The sequence below is a fragment of the Procambarus clarkii genome, chromosome 56 (assembly GCF_040958095.1).
Source record: "Procambarus clarkii isolate CNS0578487 chromosome 56, FALCON_Pclarkii_2.0, whole genome shotgun sequence".
Lineage (NCBI taxonomy): Eukaryota > Metazoa > Arthropoda > Malacostraca > Decapoda > Cambaridae > Procambarus > Procambarus clarkii.
In genome coordinates, this window is record NC_091205.1 from 17,624,041 (window position 1) to 17,646,739 (window position 22,699).

General features: G+C 41.7%; 1 protein-coding gene across 19 annotated transcripts in view; it reads right to left on the reverse strand.

Annotated features, from left to right (window-relative positions):
• Positions 1-68: 68 nt before the first annotated feature.
• Positions 69-22,699, reverse strand: part of LOC123770661 (protein strawberry notch) — a 125,918-nt gene continuing 103,287 nt past the window's right edge. For all 19 annotated transcript variants that reach the window (XM_069305791.1, XM_069305793.1, XM_069305785.1 and 16 more), the window contains 8 exons: positions 21,717-21,881; positions 19,616-19,728; positions 14,861-15,132; positions 13,418-13,533; positions 12,958-13,145; positions 10,376-10,614; positions 9,590-9,789; positions 69-2,799 (listed from right to left, as the gene is read on the reverse strand). In XM_069305791.1, coding sequence (XP_069161892.1) covers positions 2,675-2,799; positions 9,590-9,789; positions 10,376-10,614; positions 12,958-13,145; positions 13,418-13,533; positions 14,861-15,132; positions 19,616-19,728; positions 21,717-21,881 — 1,418 coding nt within the window. In that variant the 3' untranslated portion in view covers positions 69-2,674. The remainder of the gene's footprint in view (positions 2,800-9,589; positions 9,790-10,375; positions 10,615-12,957; positions 13,146-13,417; positions 13,534-14,860; positions 15,133-19,615; positions 19,729-21,716; positions 21,882-22,699) is intronic.

Consider the following 22,699-nt stretch of genomic DNA (forward strand, 5'->3'; position numbering starts at 1 on the left):
TAAATATCAAAGTGACATTTTATTTACTTAATCACATCTTCATTTTATAGGAGAAAAAATACAACTAATAAACAAATATCCAAGTATAATTGACTGCTACATATTCACTTAACAGTTTGGTACAGTACAATGTAAGTACAGTACTAAGATTGGTACTAAGTCTTGTTGCAAGTGGCTGGTGGAGAATAAATGTTCACTAATACCCAAAATTTCTAAATTATGATAATCATAGTAAAGAGATACTGTACAAGTTTCTGAACTTTCCCTTTCTCCATCAGTCAAATGCTGCTGATGTCACTTCTGATGAGGGCATTTCGTATACAATGTACAGTATGATGAACTGCAAAATGGGGAAGCGGGTGTATATAAATTATGTCTAGCAATGAGATCTGAAAAGAAAACCTTAATTCCTGACACATGCCAATTTGTTCCAGACGTCAATTTGGCCGTTCCTGGTATTAATGTTCAACCTGAATAGAGCCAACTGTGGTAGATGAAACATGTTTAAAGCAACCATAATATTTTCACTTGAAATAAAAGATCAATGTGGCTAGGGCCTACAAAATGAATGAATACTCACTGGTGAGGGAATTGTGACTACTGTATGGTATGAGTGGCATATGACTGACCTAATCACAATGACTCACATGGAAGAACACCAAACACTGCTCTTGCCAACAGGAGGGTACACGGAGACGACAATACAATGCACTCCACCTCTTAGAAATGAGATGTATAAATATATCTCATGCCTGGAAATGCAACTATTGTACTGTACTTGAAAATAATTAATTTTGAAAGAAACACAACTACATCACACTCAACATTTATTATATTCCTATTACTTCCTAGAACTCTTATACAAACATACAAAACCATGATATTTTGTCATCAATGGTGTTCCCATTCACATAAGTAACTTCATATAAAACTTACACAATGTTTAATTTACCCTCCTGCAGGCAACTGCTTTTGTGAAACCACTTGTACTATCTACACCGCTGCCAACCTGGCAACCAGAAATATTACGTCCCAAACTCTGAAGCCTTACATGCAGCAGAGAAAACTTGTAATTGTTTAAAAAGACTGACTGCCATTTAGTTCAGATAGGATTAAAAAAGACCCGTGTCCACTGAGGAAACCACTGTAGCCAATCACTGTTGAGTATCAACAACCAAATATAACAGCCACACACAAAGCTACAGAATTGTGGCCATAAAAAAGTTCAGGTCATACGAGATCACGTTGTACAATACTTTGGAAAATGCCCTGTAAACTGATTATGAGTGCCTGCTGACCATGTCCTGCAACATCCTAACTCACGCACACTACTAATGTGCACCTCATAAATGATCACAACTGCATGGTATATATCCAAATTACTCACAAACTATTACTTTGAAGATATACTCTTATAAATCTTATCAGTAAAATCTAAATTTATGAAGGTAATCTTGCAGGCATAAAATTTACAATCTTTTACATTACATCCATTAAACTTGTCTAAATGAATGAATACCTCCAAGTTTATACATTGTACATAGTATGAAAACAGGCAAATAATATATATACATCCATTACTTTTTGGAAAACTAGTGACATTAAATTGTAAATTATATGATAACATTACATGCAGAATATATTAAAATAAATAACTGAATTTAAGGAAAAGGTGACCTCCCTCAGTTCACATAATTTAAATGAGTTCAGAGCTACTATAGTGAAACACTGGACCACAAGACTAAATAAATGTAATGGGTAAAATATCATGATTGAATTGTTCAAGACTAATCTTGAAATGCAAGATACATTAATTTGTGCACAATTAATACACAATTGCAAATTATTGGGTGCCAAAATCTATGAAAACTACATTTTCCTCTATATTGATATCTAGAGCATGTGCTCACTTCTTTAATATTATGTTCTTTGCTTCACACCAGGTACACTACACAAGTCCACATTAATTGTCATCAGATCCCCTCAACAGAGAGGTGTTCACCTGAAAGAACCGTATCACTTGCCCATACCAAGGCTAACGTCTTCAAGCTTTACTATACACGAAGTTGACTTATTCCAGCTTTACCTTACACAGAGCTAACATTTTCTAATTCTTCCTTATACTCAACCCAGATCCAGACAGGAGGCCCGAGTCAAAACAAGTCAAGTTAAATTGACTTGCACTTCACGTAAAGGAGTGGAGTATAATTTTGCCGATTATCCACATCAGTTTCAGAGTGCTACAAACCCAACAAACACTAGTTATATAACTAACTTACAATACCAGATGTTGTTGTGGTTAACTAAGCAACACAACTAGCCACGGATGCAACTAAAATTTTACTGCACTACACTTCCTAATAACATCTCACAATCATAATGAAAATCTTCTTGGTCTTGAGAGCCATCAATCGGCACTCTTATGACCATTTCAATGGCATGGTAATAATGCTCTATAATTCACGACACATAAGTATGTTTGGAGCAGTTGTAGCAATAATTAAGTATCTAATTAAAATTATATAATACAAATTTGTTTTATTTTTGCAATATAAATAACACCACTGTGAACATTCATACACCAAAGAATTGCTACTGTTGTACCCTTATCTTTTCAGCTCCTGAAGCAGTCATTCCTGTCTTTCCACATGTCGGTATATTATTTGAACACTCACTATTCTTTACTGTCTTTGCTATCATTGCTTTCTTCGTCTGTGAATTTTTCTTCATACGATTCTGTACTTTCTTGTTCCATCACTTCACAAAGTCGGGATACCAAGTTATTTGGAATGAGGGTACCTGTGCAAAAATATACGAAAGGTAAACACGAGTCTGTCACTCAGAAGACGGTTACTTCTGTCACTTCAACATAAACCCCAAAGAAATTTAATTGTTAACATTTTAACAAATTTAACTAATAATGTCTATTAAAAAATAAAAAGTACAAATTACTTGCTTACCTATCAGTGACTACGGGGAGTGAGGTCTCTCTCTATATATATCCCGCCTCCTGGTGCGCTAATTACCCCTCTCGATGTTACGTTTTCGTCAGTTGTTTTTAATGTTGTGAATAGAATTGGCTTCAACAGCCTTTACCTTGCATTCCACTTTCCTACCACGCATACAGGGAACAAGAACATCCTTATCTTTCTCCAACTCAACTCCACATCCATTATGATGCATTTGTGGGCTAAGAAATTTATTGTGAAAAATTTAATAATATATGTACTTTACTGTTAAATAAGTCTTCACACAGATCACTAAGAGAAACAAATCCAGTCTATTACAAAACTTTTTGTATGGTTCAATTTGATTCACTGAGAGATGAATGACAAGACAGAGTGAGGAAGTTGGAAGGCAAGGTCACTGGGCACAAAACCAGTGCCCAGAACTGGGCACTGGTTTTCTGGCACCATTTTCTGGGCGAGACCCGGAGGCTCCCCGGAGCTATACTGGGCTGATGTGTATATATTAGACCGTGGCAACAGTCAATTGAAGGAGTTCTAGGCCTACCGAGGACCAGAGCCAGAACCTGGCCCCCTCAAGAGAGGCACGAGGAGCAATGGCATAAAGACACCCCCGTGTAATTGGAAGCAGTTTTTGTCTGCCATCTACCAGGTCAGGCACCCAGAAAGGTAGGAATTCCAAAACTACTGCTGATCAAATAATTTGCAAATCGAAAGCCGAACTAGCAACAGAACTCCCCAATCAAAATCAAGGAAACAAGTATGAGGTCACCACAAGTGCCACGCATCCGTCTATGCAACCCCCCTCACTGTTTCTACTGGGACCCCCCCAACCCTCCCCAGAAGGAAGGGGGGGGGGAGGGTTGGGGGGGTTTTCTGTGGAGAGCCCCTTCGGCTCCCCGGAGCTACCTAACCAAAGATAAAGAAAAAGAGGGACTTACCCGGGAGGCGGTCGTCACTCGCTCCTCAACTTGAAGTCGAGACAAATGGCTGCAACCTGCGACCCAAGGCTCCACACGCCCGAGAAGGCCCATGAACATTAACGAGATACTGTACAGCCAGGAACCTGTTGACCTCCAAAAGCCCTATGCCCAAATGTCAGCCCATGACATATTCCCAAAAACGGCAGCCAAAGCCGCAAACTTACGAACGTCGTGGGCACAGGAATAGACCTCAGGCTGGCTGGACACGAATAATCCTGCGGACGACCTGGAAGACCCGCTCCTTGGAACAGGGAAGAAGGGAAACTGGATCCACCCAAAACGTGTCCCCTGCCACAGAGGCCGTGGCGCACAGATACCAGCGAAGAGCCGCAACTGAACACAAAACATGATGCACCCTTGGCCGAACCAATCAGGCATCAAGAACCCAAGGACCCCTTTGGAAAGCAGCAGACTGATTCTTCACCAGAAAAGAAGGAGAAGGCTGCAAACAAATGAAACGACCACCAGGACAAAGAGCAGAAACCCCTGTGTCGGAGGAGAGCTTGAAGCTCCCCATCCCGATCCCCCAGAGGCAAATGCCAACAAGAAAAAGTCTGAGAAAAACAGTCCTGAAGCAAGGGGGCCACCACAAGCCGAGGAGAAGAGAGAAAAGAGAGCACCCGGTCCAACGACCAGGAAGGCTCAGGCGGCACATGAGCAGGCCAGAGGTGAAACAACGCCTAAGAAAGCTAGCAGAATGGAGCAGAAGTGACATCCACCCCGAAAACAAGCTGCAGCGGTTCTGCCAGCGCTGCACAAAACGAGGCGACAGTATTTGGCACAAGATGACGGTCCTGAAACAACTAAGAGAGAGAGGACAAAACAACCCGATCAGAAATCAAAGACAACCTACGAAGAGACAAAAATTGCCGAAAGGACCACCAAGAAATTTCATACTGCTGTCTAGACGAAACTCGCAGGTGGGACACCATCAACTAATCCACCTGATCATCATACAAGTGGAGATACGCTCGCGTCAAAAAGACCAGACGCAGAGAGTGGAGAAGATCAAACCAGCCACGTATCGGACCGGACCGATCTGCTGAAAGAGGCGGAGCAGCAGGAAGACCCTTGGGTTTGGACATCGAGCAAGAAGTGCCTGAAACCAAGGCTGGCCCAGCCACCAAGGAGCCAACAGGACTACTCACCCTTGGTAAGCCTCCAACCGAGCCAGGATCCAGAGCAACAACCGGAACGGAGGGAAGAGGTACAGGTAACTCCGCCTTGATCAGTCCAGCTGAAAGGCATTGACCCCGACGGCCTCGCAGTCTGGGAAGGGCGCCACAAAAACTGGAAGATGCCTCGACGACGCCGATGCGAATAGGTCCACCTCTGTGCGCCCGTACGCCCAGCAGAGCCAACTGAACGAGTCGGCGTTGACCATCCATTCCGTGGAAAGGGGAATGAACCGAGACAGGCCATCCGCCAGGACGTTTGACACCACCTGAACATAAACCACCAGGAGAGCCAAACCCCGAGAACTCAGCAGTCGAGTCACCCGAAGCGACCAGCCCCAAAGAACCAAGGACTGCATCGAACCCCTGCGGTTCAAGCAATGAACCACCAGGGGAGCAGTCTGAATGGAGCCGGATCATTGCTCCTCGAGCAGCCCAAATCCTCTGAAGCGAATGCCACACAGCCGCAAACTCCCGCGCCGTGCTGTGAGCTCGACCGAAGGACGGACCCCACCGACCCTGTCCGGCCTGGTGAGCACTTGTCACAAAACCCCAGCCGAGAGACAAGGCATCCATGAACACATCGAGTGAGGGCTTAGGGAGGCGCAGAACCCCGAAAAACCCGCAGAGGAAGCTGGCGACGCAGCAGCCGACGCAACGCTCCCGGGATCCGAACCCATCAATTGCAAGAGCGGCAGAAGGGACAACCCTGAAGAAACCAGAACATCCACCTAAGCTAGATTCGACCCGATGGGTAGACCAACACGGCGAAATTCAGGCTCCCACACAGTCACTCGAACAACTGACGTGTGACCCGGGTGCCCTCCAAAAACAGCCGGAGGCAGGATTGCAGCCGCAACAACGTTGCAGGAGGGAGAGACAAGGAAGAGGTCTGAGAGTCCCATCACTAGACCCAGCCAAGTACGAACCTGAGAGAACCAAAAGGGACTTCCTCCAATTCACAATGAACCCGAACCTGGCGAGCTGAGAAAGACCCATATCCCTGGCTAGTAGACATGCGGACTGGCTGGGAGCCCACACCAGCCAGTCGTCGAGGTAAGCCAGAACCCGAACCCCTTACAGAAGCCGAATGGAAGGCAATGAAAGCGGTAAGTTTGTTGCTCCATGACAAAACCGAGCCAGTCACTGTACCCCGGATGAATCGGGACGTGTACAATAAAATTATAAAATCAATACGCGTCCTGGAGGTCCAGACACCATCCAGGCACTCGGCGCCAAAAGCAGCTGGACCTGAGACAGAATGGTCATCCGAAAGGAGGGGTAAAAGACCCAGGGATTCAGACTAGACAAGTCCAGTATGAATCATAGATCCACACAGTCCCGTTTTGGAACTGAAAACAGGCGGGAAACCCACCTGAGGGACGTTGTCGTTTCGACTACACCCAAGCGAACCCACTCCCAAAAGACCTGACAGAGCACTGGAGAAGAGGCCTGCCCTGCCAGCCCCGATCCCCACGAAGGAGGAGCGACCCAACGCCACCACAGGCTGGAGGAAACGACCCGAAATGCCCACGAAATGTGGTACCAGGCGAGAGCAAACAGAGCGAGCGTTTCCCCTATCGCCCCGTCAACAGGGGCAACCCACGAAAGGGCTGACGACCCCTACGAGAGCCCATCGACGCTAAGAGCACTGGGTCAGCACTGGTCAGCACTGGGCTGACCAAACGCCGACGGCTCCAAAGGTGGTGCCGGCTCCGTATCTGGCACTACTGGCTTACGTCGACCGAAGGAACCCTGAGACCTGGCATGACCCTTCCGGGCAAGATCTCCAGGCTTACCCCAGAGAAACTACAAGGCCAACAAAGACCGTCAACTAGACGAAGCCGCCTGCAGAAAATGCACCACCGCAGACTCTACAAACAGCAACGGACAAAATGGTGATGAAAATCTATGAACCAGGGCCCAAGACGATTCCAAAATTTGGACGAGCACCGCCTGTCAGCACGCGAGGTGAGAGGCGAAGAACAGACACTGCCTCCCTCAGAAACGGTGCATACAACTTCACTAAAGCAGCTGGTGCCTGAGCTGCCGAAGCAAGCACACTGAACACTGGCCCGGAACCCAGCTACTCCACACCCACCACGAAACAGTCTGATACAGATGTTATATATAAGTATTTACATGTTTTGTTCACCATAACTGTACATCTAAGCTTGTATGGTGAGTAAAGGCACAAAGACGCAGCTACTCACAGTCAGCTGGTGGCGGCCGCCCTCATGGCCAGATGCACTAATATTTCTCCTCCAACAATACTGTTTGTGGTGTTATTACGCTATATACACACATTATATATAAGTATCTACCTGTTTTATTCACCATACTTGTACAAGTAAACTGGTATGGTGCCCAAAGACCATAGTGGTCACCAGTAAACAACATGATAAGTTGTGCAGACGACGCACCTCCCTCACCAAAATGGCAGCTCCCAACCTACTCCTATTGCTGTTATTATACTCTAAACACATTTTATATAAGTATCTACATTTGTGTTCACCATAGCGAACCACTAAGCTGGTATGGTGAGTGTAGTCAATAAAAGGTGGCCACACACAGTCAGAAGACAACGCCACCACCCTCCCTCCCACTGCATTACTCCTCCCTCCATTGAGCACAGCGCTAAATATCACCACAATCCTGCTATTATCAGAACCCTGGTCAGTTTTATCACAGTCAGGGGTCTTCTGTAATAATATAATCGCTAAATAATAGCAAGAACATGTATATTATGGCATTTTTAGGCGATGCTGTGGTGACAAGCTGAACAGCAGTGCTGTGAGCTCATGCTGTGTGCATCAGGCTTGGTAGCTCACTCAATACTCAGGCCCCTCACACCCGGTAATTTGGCCCACGATTTTTTTTTAAATGGCGTCTGTTTACAAGAGCCCTGATGAAGGTGTGGTGAACCCCGTGTATCTGCGGGCCGTTTAAATCTTGCGCAGTACTCCAAAACATCACATGATGCCGAGCGCAATTTACTGCAAGTCACTCAACGCATCATATGATGTCTTGCGCAACTAAAGGGTTAACGACGGACTCTAAGGGGGAGACCACCACCAAGCGACGAAGCCTTCAAAAAGGAGACCCAAACGTCCCAGGGAAGATAACCCTGACATGCAAGGGAAGTGCTACCGGGCACCTAGGGAAGTTAGCTACAGGTGCATGCAGCCCAGCCAACCTGGGCCACCACACCACACAAAGCTGGCAAAACCACAAAGGCAAAAGCCAGTCAATAAAGTGATGCCAGAGGAGAGGTGTTGACAATAGGCACACCAGTCCACAAACTGGTGGGGTGAGCGGCTGGCTCGCCTGAGTGGGCACGCTAGTTTAGTGGATTTGTGGATTTGCTTGTTTGTTTGTTTTCTTTAGGTAGGAATTTTGACCAGAAGAGGGTTTGTATTCTTTCACGTACCTTTCTGGGTGCTTTTCCTGGTCGATGGCAGACATGACATACTCTAAATGTAGAGTGCTCATATGGCCATTGCTCCCTGCACTTCTCTGAGGCCAGGTTCTGGCTCGTGGTCCCCGGTAGGCATTAGTACTCCCGGGACTGATGACACCAAACTAATATGGTACATGTCAGTTTGAATAGCTTCAGGGAAGCCGACAGGGATCCCCACAGAAAACCATTGAGACAATGAAATAATTATGAAATATCATATCTGTGGCAGCTGCGGTCCCACAGGGGTCTGTGGGGCTAGTTTCTCCGAGTGACAACTCATTCAGCACCCATAAATTCCTCAACTTCTCTGTTCTGTCACGGCCAAAGTATGTCACATTTGATATTTTTTGTTACCGTCCCGTGTTCAGGGAATGCATTTTAAAATCAGAAAAAAAAAAAAAGTTTTGGGAAATAATTTTTTCTTGCATACCACGGGAAGGTCTCGTGTGAATGTGTAGTACTGGGGTAAAAAGTGTTAACATTCATACCATAATGTTTCCCATGCTGCATGGGCTAATTTCACTTAGCAAATTTTTGTTACTGAAATCCATCATATAATGGGCAACTTTCTCAGTTCTGTGAAATCTGGCACAGCTCCCTAAGCAAATCTAAAAATCCCTTACTTTGCTAAATCTCCAAACACTTATTCAGTAAAACAGGCAAGTAAATCAGCCTGGAAAGTGTGCATTGCAAATGAAGGTTCACTGAAACGAGGTTCTGCAAAAAGGTTGCATTGTATATACATGATGATAGGTTTACCCACTGAAGAAAGATTCTTTCTTAGCCTGCTGCTTAAATTATATGAAATATTGCATTCTGATATAAAAATAAGTTTTAGCCTAGGTCAAGGGATACAAAATGGAATTTGGACAAAAGTAACTACTACAAAACTTTACTTCCACAGAGATAAATATATATTATGGTCAACTACACCAGCTTTCCCCCCCTATACATTTTTTTACTTAAAATCTAACGAACACACACAAAAGAAACTTTAGTACTTACCAACAAGTTTAATGCCATCACTGGTCTTGAGTCGTACAACCTGCATTTTAGCTGAAGAATGCGTTTGTGGTGCACAGGAGAGAACATCTTCTACTCTTGCCCAAACATTCAACACCAAGCCACACAAGACGTGGTAGGTGCGCCGCCGCAAACCAATCTCACACTCTAGCCCACTATTCACACGTCGACAATTGCCTTGCCTGGAAAATTCCCATTTATCATTCTTATTAGTATAAAGAAAAATGGGATCAGCCTACTGCAATTAAATGGATAATGGCAAGAAAAATTTGCATAGTCCATGAATAAAATGGAGAGGAATAGGAGAGAGAATGAGGAGCAGTGAACCCAAGACATTACATTATGGTGAACACCTCTCAAATGTTAACAGTGATCATTCTAATGAGCTTGTAGGACATCTGACTCAAAGATGGCTTAGGATGGTCCAAAAGGCTTCACTTGTAATTAGAGGAAATAAAATTAAGGAATACTAATAACAAGACTTTTATTGCTAATGTTATGTAGCCCATCAAGAACCCTGCTACTTTTTATTTTTTTCTGGCACACTTAGAAATGTATTAAAACTCACTCTTGCCATTTCTTTAGAAACTTTATACTTAAGAGTATAAACATTACAACTTCTCCCTGTACATTTTATCAGATTTAATTTCATTGTTAACAAATTTAACTTCAATTAAGCAACAAACTAGATTCTACTAGAACAATTCTAAAGAAACAAGTAAAACGTCAACAAATACTCATTAACCAAATTATGGAAGGCTCACTCACCAATAAGCATGTGAACATATGTGACTAGATGAATTAAACTGTTCCTCCCAGTGTTCTTGAGCTTCATCTGGGGTAACTTTCTTGTACTTTTTCTTAAGGTCGGAATATGGCTCCTGCTTCATCTGCATTCCTGTGTTTGGTCGATATAAAATAAACACTCTTGCATTCTTATCGCGCTTTTTGTTGGCAGGAGATGGTTCCAATACAGCAAGCACCGCTGTTTTCTTGTTGTTTCGTACCTGTGATACAGTATAAGGCTCATATTTTCTTCACAGATCATAATTTACAATTAATAAAATACAATAAAACTTCTTGAATCATGCACATTTCAGACCAAGACTCTTACTGGAACAGTCAACTCATTACTGCACTACCATAGAATTTAAAACTAAAGTGTAACTCACTTAAACCTGACTAATTTTGCAAATCTCCAGATGATCTACAAGTATCTGATCAAGTTGAGATCTCTGGTCTTATGATTATGAACAGAGTTGTGCACACACCACAACCAGATTTCATCAGCATAAACTCATACGAAAAATGAATCAACAAATATTCGATTCTCATAGGAGTAGTTACCATATTCACACAAGTACAAGCTACAGCTTCGTTTCTGTAGCTCATGAAAATTCTTTACATAGGTTCTGCCACGACCAGTCACTAGAGCAGTCACCTGCACCTCTCACTGGTCACCTCCACCCAAGTGGTCTCCGTCATTACTAGCCCCACTAAGGGACTTAGTGAAGTTCACTACTAAGTCCCTTAGTGGGGCTTCATAGCCCCTTCTCGATTATCATCATTATATACCAAAACCTCAGTTGCTTCCATGAGCCAGCAGCCTATAACCATCTACAAACACACAGTTCACCCACACAACTCTTCACAATATATTCACCCATCACAGCCGTTGCTTTCCATCTTCACATGGTACCAGATCTGTACACCTTTCCTATTGTTCAAGGCCAATATGTGGCAGTTAGCTCACCAAACTTATTAGTGGCACAAAATATTAACAAAAATGCAAATGTGAACATTGATGGAGAGACTTAAACCATCCAAATATGTCAGGCCACCATTTATCTAGGAGAGGTGAAGCCACAGGGAGAAGAGAGGAGAGTACAGGGACAAGAGAGAAGGTTGGTAACAATGGCTGAACAAGACTCTTCAGGACTATGGGAGCCAAAACAATGAGCAAAAAGTTATCTAGTCTGAACAATAGAGAGGAGCAACTGGATCAAAGAGGCAAAGAAGATTCACCAATTCCAATACAGAAAAATGCATTCACTACAATTGTGAGCTGAGGCAACACAGAGGCAGCTAACAGTGAGCGAGGCAAAAAGATCCACTTATGAAAGGTCTAACATGTGTCATATCCATTGACAGAAGGCCTAGTCATTTCCACTTCATTGAGATTGGATGTAAACACTTGAGGCCATCGGCAAAAATTTTCAAAACGCCCCATATGCAGACCACACTGAAAACTAAACCCCGAGAAGCCAGAAACGAGGCTATGATAAGAGTGCATCCACCGTCCTGCACAGGCTAATAGACTGATTGGATCCGCCCCTATCCAGACTATGGAGAAAAATGGGGCTGCAATACCATCCAAAATGCTGCATATTCCCTTACCTTGATATGCTTTTCCCACAGGCAAGGAGGCCACAGCCAATGAGCAGTGACGTGAGTATATAAAACAAAGCCCCAGTTTTGCCTTTAATGTGCATGTACAACCCGAGTGATGAAGAGTGCCACCGAACAGAATGGCAATAAAAACAGAGAAGGAAAGTGAAAACACAAATATCTTCCTTAAGAAAAATGAGGAGTGCAATGTCCTGTCTCAGAGACAACAAAGGAAGCACTTAAGTGCTTTCAAGTAGACACTATAGTACCAGTGGTTCCCAAACCCTTTATGGTCATCACCCGTTTCACATAACGTCCTTATTAATGGACCCTATACTCAATATTAAATAAAATTTTAGCATCCTCTAAGCTCACTCCACTAGCTGGTTATTTCCCCATATGATTTGGTATGATACCCTCTCCACTGCCTCAATTTATGCCCCCCCCCCCTCCCAGTCTGGGAACCAGTGCAGTCTACACCAAGGAATGGTGTCTAAGTAAAATTTCAGGCAGCCTCGAAGTCACTTGATATCCCTACAGGATATGGCAAGTAACGGAACAAGTTCACAAGGAATGAAGGTTTAAACATGAGGAATTAAGTTTTAAATTAATAATTAGTAGATTATAATATTTAATTATTAATTATAAGATTTAATTATTAATTATAATAAACTTGTTGAATATACTCAAATTTAATTTGTTTAATATAAAGTTTATACAGAGCACCTACTAAATATATTGTCAAATGCAAAGCCAAACATTGGTATTTTTACAGCTAAATTCTCTACTATAATTGCAAGATAATTAAAAAGGATATTTATGAAAGAATATTGGCTATTATATATTATATAAATGGGATAAATGTTAAAATATTACACTTAATATTTAAATAAATAAATAAATGACAAGAAAGATAAGTGAAGGATAATGGAAGACAATAGGGGGCTAGGAAGGAACCATACCTGGTGTGAGAGGTAAAACCCTTCCAAGTCTCCAGTAAGCTCGGCCCATTTCTCTTGAATTTCTGACCAAGATAGACCTCGCTCAACAAGGACGGTGTGGAGCTCTGTCTTGGCAGTTCCAGTCACGTGTTTACCCACCCAGGTTTTGGTTTTGGTTTTCTTACATCCTTCCCCTCCTATTCCCAAGTCTGGATAAACACAGGTATTAATAGTGTCAAGAGAAAACGTGCATTTGAACCACACAAATTGTGAAGCAACAATGTAAAGCATTTAGGAAGTATTTTATATATATTATATGACAATTTCATTAACAGTTACTCCTATCCTGAAAACTTCAGTATTATTAGTTATTCACACTTACAATTAAAAATTTAGCAGTTTAACATAGATACAAAAATTTGTGAACTGTGAAAACAACAGTGAAACATTTGTAATAACGAATACTGATCATGCAACTCACCTAAAATACCCATATCGAATTTTCCAGTACGCTTTGCCTGACTAACAATAGCAGCTAGTGTGTCGGTGAAGTACTTGAATAATCTATTTTGTAGCTCTACTGGCATACCTAATATCCTGGAAAGAAAAATGTTGTCACAATACATTCATTTCCTTCTCCTAAACAATATATTATTTTAACAACAATTCACACAGCAATCTTTTCACTGTGACACCTTTTCAAGTAATTAACATAGCAAATATGAAATATCTAATGATTTTTTCATAAAATTCTATAAATATAGTACTAATCATTTATGGATAATTAGAAGCAACGGAGCAATACAATGTACCTGGAAAATATAATAAATATTAGTGAAGAAAAACAATGCAGCTATATGGACATGTACATTACTAAAATGAACAGTACAAGTACATTAACTATAAATCAACACAGCAACCAAAATATATTACCACCCTTCCATTTTCCTCCATCGAGGGGTGAAAAGGCTTTAGAGAAGTGTGACAAAGAGAGCGAGCTAGGGGCTGCATCTGGATAGTAAACTGTCACAAAAGTACCACATAAAGAACATTATGTGAGGTGCCTTTGCTTTACTTTCTAACTTCACAACTGCTTTTAAATGCAGTGGACTTGAAATATTAGAAAAAAATTCATCACTTTTTGAGACCAAAATTGGAAGATGCAGTGGTTCAATTGTGCCCATATCTCAAGAAGCACATCAACAAACCAGAAAAGATGCAAAGACGTCCAACTAAATGGCTTCTGGAACTAAAAAACAAGAAGTACAAGGAAAGCCTAGATGAGTTAGATTTACCAAAGCTGGAAGATAGAAAAACAGGAGATATGATCACTACATACAAAATAGGAGGAATTAACAAAAATGACCAAGAGGAATTCTTGAAACATGCAGCTTCAAGAAAAAGTGTGCATAGAATCAAGCTAAGGAAGAAAAGTTGTCCAAAAAAATTAGAAAGTTTCTGATAAAATAGTAGATGGCAACGAACAAGTGGGAACCCTTAGGATAGTAACCATTTGCTCCTCACAATACCCACAACAATGGGTATTCCAAGATGGTTACCGGGAACAATCCACGCTTCACTACCGGCCCCACATCACTTTTTTTTTTTTGAGGGGGGGGGGGGGGGGAACAACCCCCCCCCCCCTTCTCATTGGTTTGGGGGGATCACCGGCACCAAAGGTGCACGCCCTAGAAAGCTGCCCCTGAGGTGAGGATGACGTGACTGGTGCCGGGGGTGGTTAATGCCAAACCAAACCATCAGTAGTTTCAATGCATCATATGACAGTACCGGAAAGATGGACCATTACAGGTGTAGCTCTCATCCTGTAACTCCACTTAGTTAATTACAAACTGTTTTCTATTGATTCCTTCATGCAGTAAGTCTGGTCATACTTAAGGCAACAAACAAAAGTATAAAAGCTTACCTATTGAGGAATTTACTCATGTTGTTATAATCCTTATCCAGCTGGTGTATGCTATCTTCCTTAAGGATTAACCCTACTCCAACCAAGGCATTCTGAATATCAGAGAAGAAGTCTCCTTTATAGTCTTCGGGAGGTGGAACTATAGGATGCTCATAACCCATCATAGTTTTCATCGTTGATTCCAATGCCATACGGCCGTACTTGTTGTCTATGTTGAATGATGACAGATCCCTGGATTCTGTTGCTCTGCGGTCACCATGTGTCAAAGCTCCCTGTAAGACATTCGGGAAATTTAGGTCAGCGTTGAATGTAATGAAACACCATTTTCTGGGTGAGCCCCTTAGGTTCCCTGAAGCTATCCCAACTGATATGTGCTATATTAGTTGGGGGTCATCAGTCACGGGAGTTTTTATGTCTACTGGGAACCATGAGCCAGAACCTGGCCCCCCCCCCCTCAGAGAGGCGCAGGGAGCAGTGTTCTGAGCACTTTACATTAAAAGTGTATCATAATTGTCATCGACTGGAGGAAGTACCCAGAAAGTAAGGTGATTCAAAATAGACAACTGTCTTAGTTAACCTGTGCAATCTACATCCCAAAAAGATAAAAATAACTCTCCTAGAATCAATCAAGCAACCCCTTCATGTCACTAGCACTGCTGCTCATTAGCATTACCTCTCCCTAGGAGGGGGGAGGGGGAGCCAGCAGCCCACCACTCCAGTTTTTGAACGATGGAAAAACCGCTGACCGGGGGAAGGTAGGATGTCAGGGAGACTTCGGGGCTCGCCCAGAAAATGGCATTTCATTACACTGAACACTGGTTTTCCGTGGGACGCCCCATCGACTCCCTAAAGCTAACTACCCAGAGATAAGTAAAAGGAGGGCCCTACCCAGGAGGCAGCAATACCACAGGACTCAAGACGAAGAAGAGACAGACACCCAGGACAAGCAACCAAAGCCACACACTACTGAGAAGGAACTGGAACGTTAACTAGATACCTTGCGGCCAGGACCTTGTTCAACCTCCAAAACCCTTCACGCTCGAAAGTCTACCCAAGACATGGTGCCAAAAACTGCTGCGAGAGTAGCATACTTTCGAGCGTCATGGGCACGAGGGCAGACAGCAGGCTAGTTGGACGTGATGGCACTGCGGACAACCTGAGACACACAAGCCCTGAAACAGTGTCCAGGTTGATGCGGGCTGGAAGCCCACGCCAACCAGTCATCGAGGTAGGCCAAAACTCAAATAACTAGCAGACACAGATGGACCACCACGACTTTCTGGTACTTTCTGGACTTTCAACAACATGGCAACCAATAATATAATAGAGAGCAGCATCGCTTACCTGCAGGAATGGCTCCGGATTCTTAATCATGACGATTTCAACCATGGAAAGATAGACTGGGAGAATGGGGACCCACATGGAGGTGCAGATACATGGAGAGCTAAACTCTTGGAAGTGGCAACAAGGAACTTTGAGCCAACATATCAGGGAACCCACAAGGATGAGAGGCAATGACGAACCAGCTAGACTCGACCCGATATTCACCTTGAATGAGTCAGAAATAAGGGAAGTAAAATTTGAAGCCCCCCATAGGAATGAGTGACCACAATGTATTTACATTTGAGTATCTGGTGGAAGTAGGGATAACCTATCCAAGGATGGGATCGGAAGGCAACCCAAAGCTAGCCAACCCAAGTTAGCCAACCCAAGTTAGCCAACCCAAAGCTAGCCAACCCAAAGCTAGCCAACCCAAAGCTAGCCAACCCAAAGCCAGCCAATCCAAAGCTAGCCAACCCAAAGCTAGCCAACCCAAAGCTAGCCAACCCAAAGCTAGCCAACCCAAAGCTAACAAACTGAAGACACTTGGCCAAACCAAATCTAACTAAACAAACACCCAACCCTTCCCTAAACATCTAGGCCTCCAACCCTCAGATAACACCACCATACTCACCTACACATCATCCCAAGATCATCATCATTATTATATGTGGAGAAACATCTGGACAACTGATAAGCACCCACATTTATTATTGCTGTATTAACAGTATTCTGTGGCACTTTGTTTAAAGTATCTAGTGAAACAATAATGTATCATTATTATGTACTTTTGTACATTAAGTTATTATATTCGTGCCTGGGGGAAATTTGACTACTTATCCAGACACGACTACATACCCAATCGCAATTGAGACCGAGATGTACGGAAGGATGTCGAGTACGGTATAACAGAAAAAGTGTCTATTATTAACACTTTCAGCCTCCCGGCGAATGAAAAAAAAAACCGTATGTGCTCCCGGCGTTCTGCCGCGTAAGCGTAAAAACAAAAATGTGTATACTCTTTTTACTCTCCTGACCTTAGTTCTCGAGCTACGTATTTCATTTTGGTACCAACGTGTTTGCAATAAAATTCTCTAGAAGAACATCAGAAAAAAAAGTCACGAAACGTATAGGGATACCAGCACCAAATAAATAACTACGAAGATGACTCGCCGTGAGCGCCCAACAGCAACAAAATGTTTTTACTCTTGGGATTGTTATCACCTCCACACTTGTCCTACAGCGTTAATTTTGGTATCAATGGACTCGCAATGAAATTCCCAACACGGTGATATGAATATAAGCGTAGAATAATGATTGCGGCCCGCCCGCAAGAGTGTGGGAAGTGGTGAAATTGTTACCCGGTATCGGTGACGGGACGACGCACGGCGCTTTGAAAGTTTATACTTATTTCACTCTCATGACATTATTATTCTATGTACGTCATTCATTTTTGTGTCAATGTGTTCGCAATAGAATGTTCTATGAGCCCGTAGGTAAAAAAGATCAACAAAGCGTAAGATAGCATAGCGCCAAATATAAAACAACGCTGGAACATATCAGTGAGAGTCAAACGCACACGAAATGTTTTTACTTTTGTTATGTTTGTGAACCTTTCATGAACTTATTGTACCATGCAGCCTATTGGTGAGAAAGAGAGCCTTATGGCGCGCAGTTTGAAACAAACCCAAAGTAAATCGGATAATAATTGAATTTTATACAAATATTTTAAAAGAGGACATAACTTTATGTCCACTATGCGGGAGCGGGTAGGCGAAATAGGACGCCGCGAGGAGTCCTCATCCTCAGAAAGTGTTAAGTGCCTCAAAAAATCTAATTCATGAAATTTTATAAGACTGAAGTCTGCTTAATGAAATATGATGAATAAAATTTGGAATAATTTTAGTAAGTTTCATTTCAGAGAGAGGATTGTGAAAACAGTAATGTCTGTTTATAGCAAACACCAAATTAGGCATGGTAGACAACTATTTTTGTATTTGTATGAAAATCAAAGTACTGTAACCCCGCGATTATCCGGGATTCAAACATCAGGAAAACGCCATTATACGGCCAAAATCGTGATCGGATAAAGTTATCACAATATCCGGCCAAAATGGCCACAGGAACCAGATAAAAGCTGATTTGACCGGATGAAAATTCGGCCATACCGTATTAATCCCGTCTGTGGCTCTAGACGCATGGTGGAGGAGAGGGTGGGGTGGGTGGGTGGTGTCGGGAGGGAGGGAGGGGTGCGTCAGGAGGGACCACCTGGATACAGGCATTACCATTAATTTTAGAACAATTAATCATAGCCAAAAACAAATGAAATAAGTACTAGTAATTATGTAATAACAAATAAATAAGTTTCCTAAAAGCAATGTGCACAGGCTGAAGTTTCCTTCAAAAATATTGTGAATTTTTTTCCTCCTGGCGGCCTACATAACGTGCTATAGCTGCCCCACCCCAAGTGGACCCGTCCAACACTGGTCAACCCATGTGCGTCCGTCCCTCGTGTTATACACAGTGCTGCGCCATTAGTGAAATATTTTTTTTAATAACTTTTTTATTTTCATAGTAACTTTGAACATTTTTGGCCAAGACTATGTCTGGTAGCAGCATCAATCGTTCTGGAGGTGTTAAGAGGAAGAAGGTTGTCCTAGCAATTAAAGACAAGTTATGTGTTGTTCAACCAGTGAGGCATCACAGGCAGCCAAGCGTCTTCAACAAGTGAGGCGCTACAGGCAAGCCAAACGCCTTCAACAAGTGAGGCGCCTCAGGCAAGCCAAGCGCCTTCAACAAGTGAGGCATTACAGGCAAGCCAAGCGCTTTCAACAAGTGAGGCGCCACAGGCAATCCAAGCGCCTTCAACAAGTGAGGCGCAAGCAAGCGCCTTTAACAAATGAGGCGTCACAGGCAAGTTAAGCGCCTTCAACAAGTGAGGGCATGCAAGCGCTTCAACAAGTGAGGTGCAAGCAAGCGCCTTCAACAAGTGAGGCCTCACAGGCAACCCAAATGCCCTCAACCAGTGAGGCTTCCGCAGCTGGCAGTCAAAACTAACTTAGCTTAATGAACTGTACAGTAATTTTAAGTGTTAATTTTAGTGTTGTGTTAGTATAGGTTACGTAAATTGTTGGGAATTTTTAACTTCAAGATGTGTGGCATCAATCAAGAAGACGAACACGAACAAGGTAAGTTGAGGTTTCTAATTGAATATTTAATAATTATATGTGGCAAGGCAATTTAAATTATGTTGTTTGTAGTATAAAAATAGTTGGAAATGGTCACTTTTGGACTCGTAGGTGAAAAAGTAACATTATCCGAAAAATGTGATAATCCGGCTGGGGGTCCTTCCCATATAGTCCGGATGATCGAGTGGAGACAATAGTGTGCACTGAATACTTTTCTACAGTAAGAAATGCATTGTTCTGAGCTTACCAAGCTTTCTAATCTTTTGGCTACAGTGGAAGCAAAGCGCCGTTCCCCTGCAAGTTCCGAGATGAGAAACACGTACTCTGGAGCATTCACTTGGTTACTTCTGTGTGTTCGACCTGAAGAAAATGAATACAAAATTGTGTCACCTTCAATATTGTATGTATAGCCAGGAAGACTGATCAAAAACTTCATATGGCTAAGCCTTGGTGCCATATTTACTCTTTGTTATTGAATCCTCACTGCAAACACTTCACTCAATTTGCATTTGTGGCCAGCTTTCAATATTTGTTTGCATCTCCCTCTGATTTGTTATGTCATTATCACTCAAAATTTTTATTTTTCCTTGACTAATGACTTACAGATCAACAATTCTTCTAAATACAGTACAACAGGATAAACTTTCATAATAAATTTTGTATTTTACAGTGAGACATGTGACATATTAAACTACAAAATAGACTTTAATAGACATTTCACCTGTAAGGGCAATATTAAATTAAACACAGATGCTTTAAAGGAAAAATAAGGTGAGGTAAGGCCAGTTATACAAGACAGTTTTCTTTAGTAACAATTTAGCAAGTGGTAATGATATATATAAATTTTCTTTATTCTATTCAATGGTGCTGTAATGTCTGATGACTAGAAAAACTATTCTCTTTTTACTGTTATTTTCCTTTGATAATAAGTTTAGTGTTTCCATGTCCTAAAGATGATATTCCTGGTTTGTGTGATATAATTACTACAAGGTGTTGTGTACACCAAATATGCTCCTCTTCCTCTCAGTTCTACTTTAGACAGGGTTCAAATATAGTTGATATTTAGTGCACAACTTCTATATTAACTATTTCAGGTATTTATGATGGTCAATGTCCTGTTGGGAGAAACAGCCACTGTTCTGGGTACGTTTAGTTCATGTTAATACAGTATTATATTAATGATCGCAATGAAACCACAATGGCGTGTTATATCAATGAAAATCCCTTTGAGGTAATGGAGTGACCTGACCTTGCAACCTGAAATATAAAGATCATTTATATTAATGATCTTTGTTGCTCTCTTGGCATTTCCCCAATGAAATATGTAGGTTAACAGGTATTAGAATTGAAAAATAAAAGGATTCAATAATGTATTTAACTCATTTTCACAGAAGAGCAATGTACAATTTATAATTACCCTCATCATCAAAGCAACATTAAAGTAAAGAGTATTGAATTGCCAGACATCAAACACTATTTTACTATTGAACAAATTAACAAACTTTATAATTGTATTACTATCAGCAAAATTGTTACTAGCAATGTGCAAATCACAAAATCCTTAATCTTGTCACATGTTGGTCATTACTTCACCTTCTATCTTTCTAAGCAGACATATCTACATGTGTCTGCTAAATGTGAAAATAAACTTGGCAGCAAAATGTCATCAATAAATTCTACTATGTGCTGAGTTATTCCAAACACAATTGTGAATCTTTGTGGTCCTTTCAACTAAAGTCAGACAAATTCTACTCTCAAAAGACCAGCGTTGAATGTAATGAAATGCCAGTTTCTGGGCGAGCCCCAGAGGCTCCCTGAAGCTGTCTTACTGATCAAGTGCCCTACTACTTGAGTGCCATCAGAGAAAAGAGAGGTTCTGACTCATGGTCCTCGGTAGGCTTGAAAAGAACTCTGCGTCTTTATGACACTCAAATAGTATGGCACTTGATCAGTAAGATAGCTTCAGGGAGCTTCCGGGACTCACCCAGAAAAGAACAATCTGGCACAACAGGAATGAGAATCTGGAATTACAAATAAAAATAATCCTGAATACAATGATTAGTGATGTATAACCATAATTTACAAATTTATGATTATGCACCACTAATTTTACCAGTGTTTACCATTACAGTCTAGAGATCATAGCAAACTACACCCTTAAGGGCCTAACTCCAAGAAATATTAAGTATAAAAAACTAATTAATGATCAAAACATGCCTTATCCTTCTTTAAAAATCTCAAATACTTTTATTTCAAATTTCACAAGCAAGATGTTGCAAAGTTGGTTAAAATAAGAATGTTAGAATGAATATAAATTTGGCCAAGGAACAAAAATTGTGAACACTTACCAAACTGTTGGATGGCTCTGTCTGCAGACCAAGGTAGTTCAAGTGTTATGTGTACTCTTCTTCTCTGATTTATAACTCTGCGATCACTCTGGAGCGAGATGCCTGAACTTGCAGCCTCAGAGATAATAGCTATATCTTTTTCTGATGCCATGAATCTTTCTTTTTCTGTTACAGTAGAAAATAACACAAATTAAATTATGACATATAGAAAAACAAGTATACAGTCTAGGATAAATATCAGATGAATGCCAAAGTGGAAGCCAGGAAGACCCCCTTAATTATAGACCTGTATCATTGACAAGTGTAATAGTGAAAGTATTGGAAAACTAATCAAAACTAAATGGGTAGAACACCTGGAGAGAAATGATATAATATCAGACAGACAGTATGGTTTTCGATCTGGAAGGTCCTGTGTATCGAATTTATTCAGTTTCTATGATCGAGCCACAGAGATTTTACAGGAAAGAGATGGTTGGGTTGACTGCATCTATCTGAACCTAAAAAAGGCTTTCGATAGAGTTCCACATAAGAGGTTGTTCTGGAAACTGGAAAATATTGGAGGGGAGACAGGTAAGCTAACATAGACGAAAAATTTTCTGACTGATAGAAAAATGAGGGCAGTGATCAGAGGCAATGTATCGGACTGGAGAAATGTCACAAGTGGAGTACCACAGGGTTCAGTTCTTGCACTAGTGATGTTTATTGTCTACATAAATGATCTACCAGTTGGTATACAGAATTATATGAACATATTTGCTGATAATGTTAAGATAATAGGAAGGATAAGAAACTTAGATGAATGTCATGCCCTTCAAGATGACCTGGACAAAATAAGTATATGGAGCACCACTTGGCAAATGGAATTTAATGTTAATAAATGCCATGTTATGGAATGTAGAATAGGAGAACATAGACCCCACACAACCTATATATTATGTGAGAAATCTTTAAAGAATTCCGATAAAGAAAGAGACCTAGGGGTG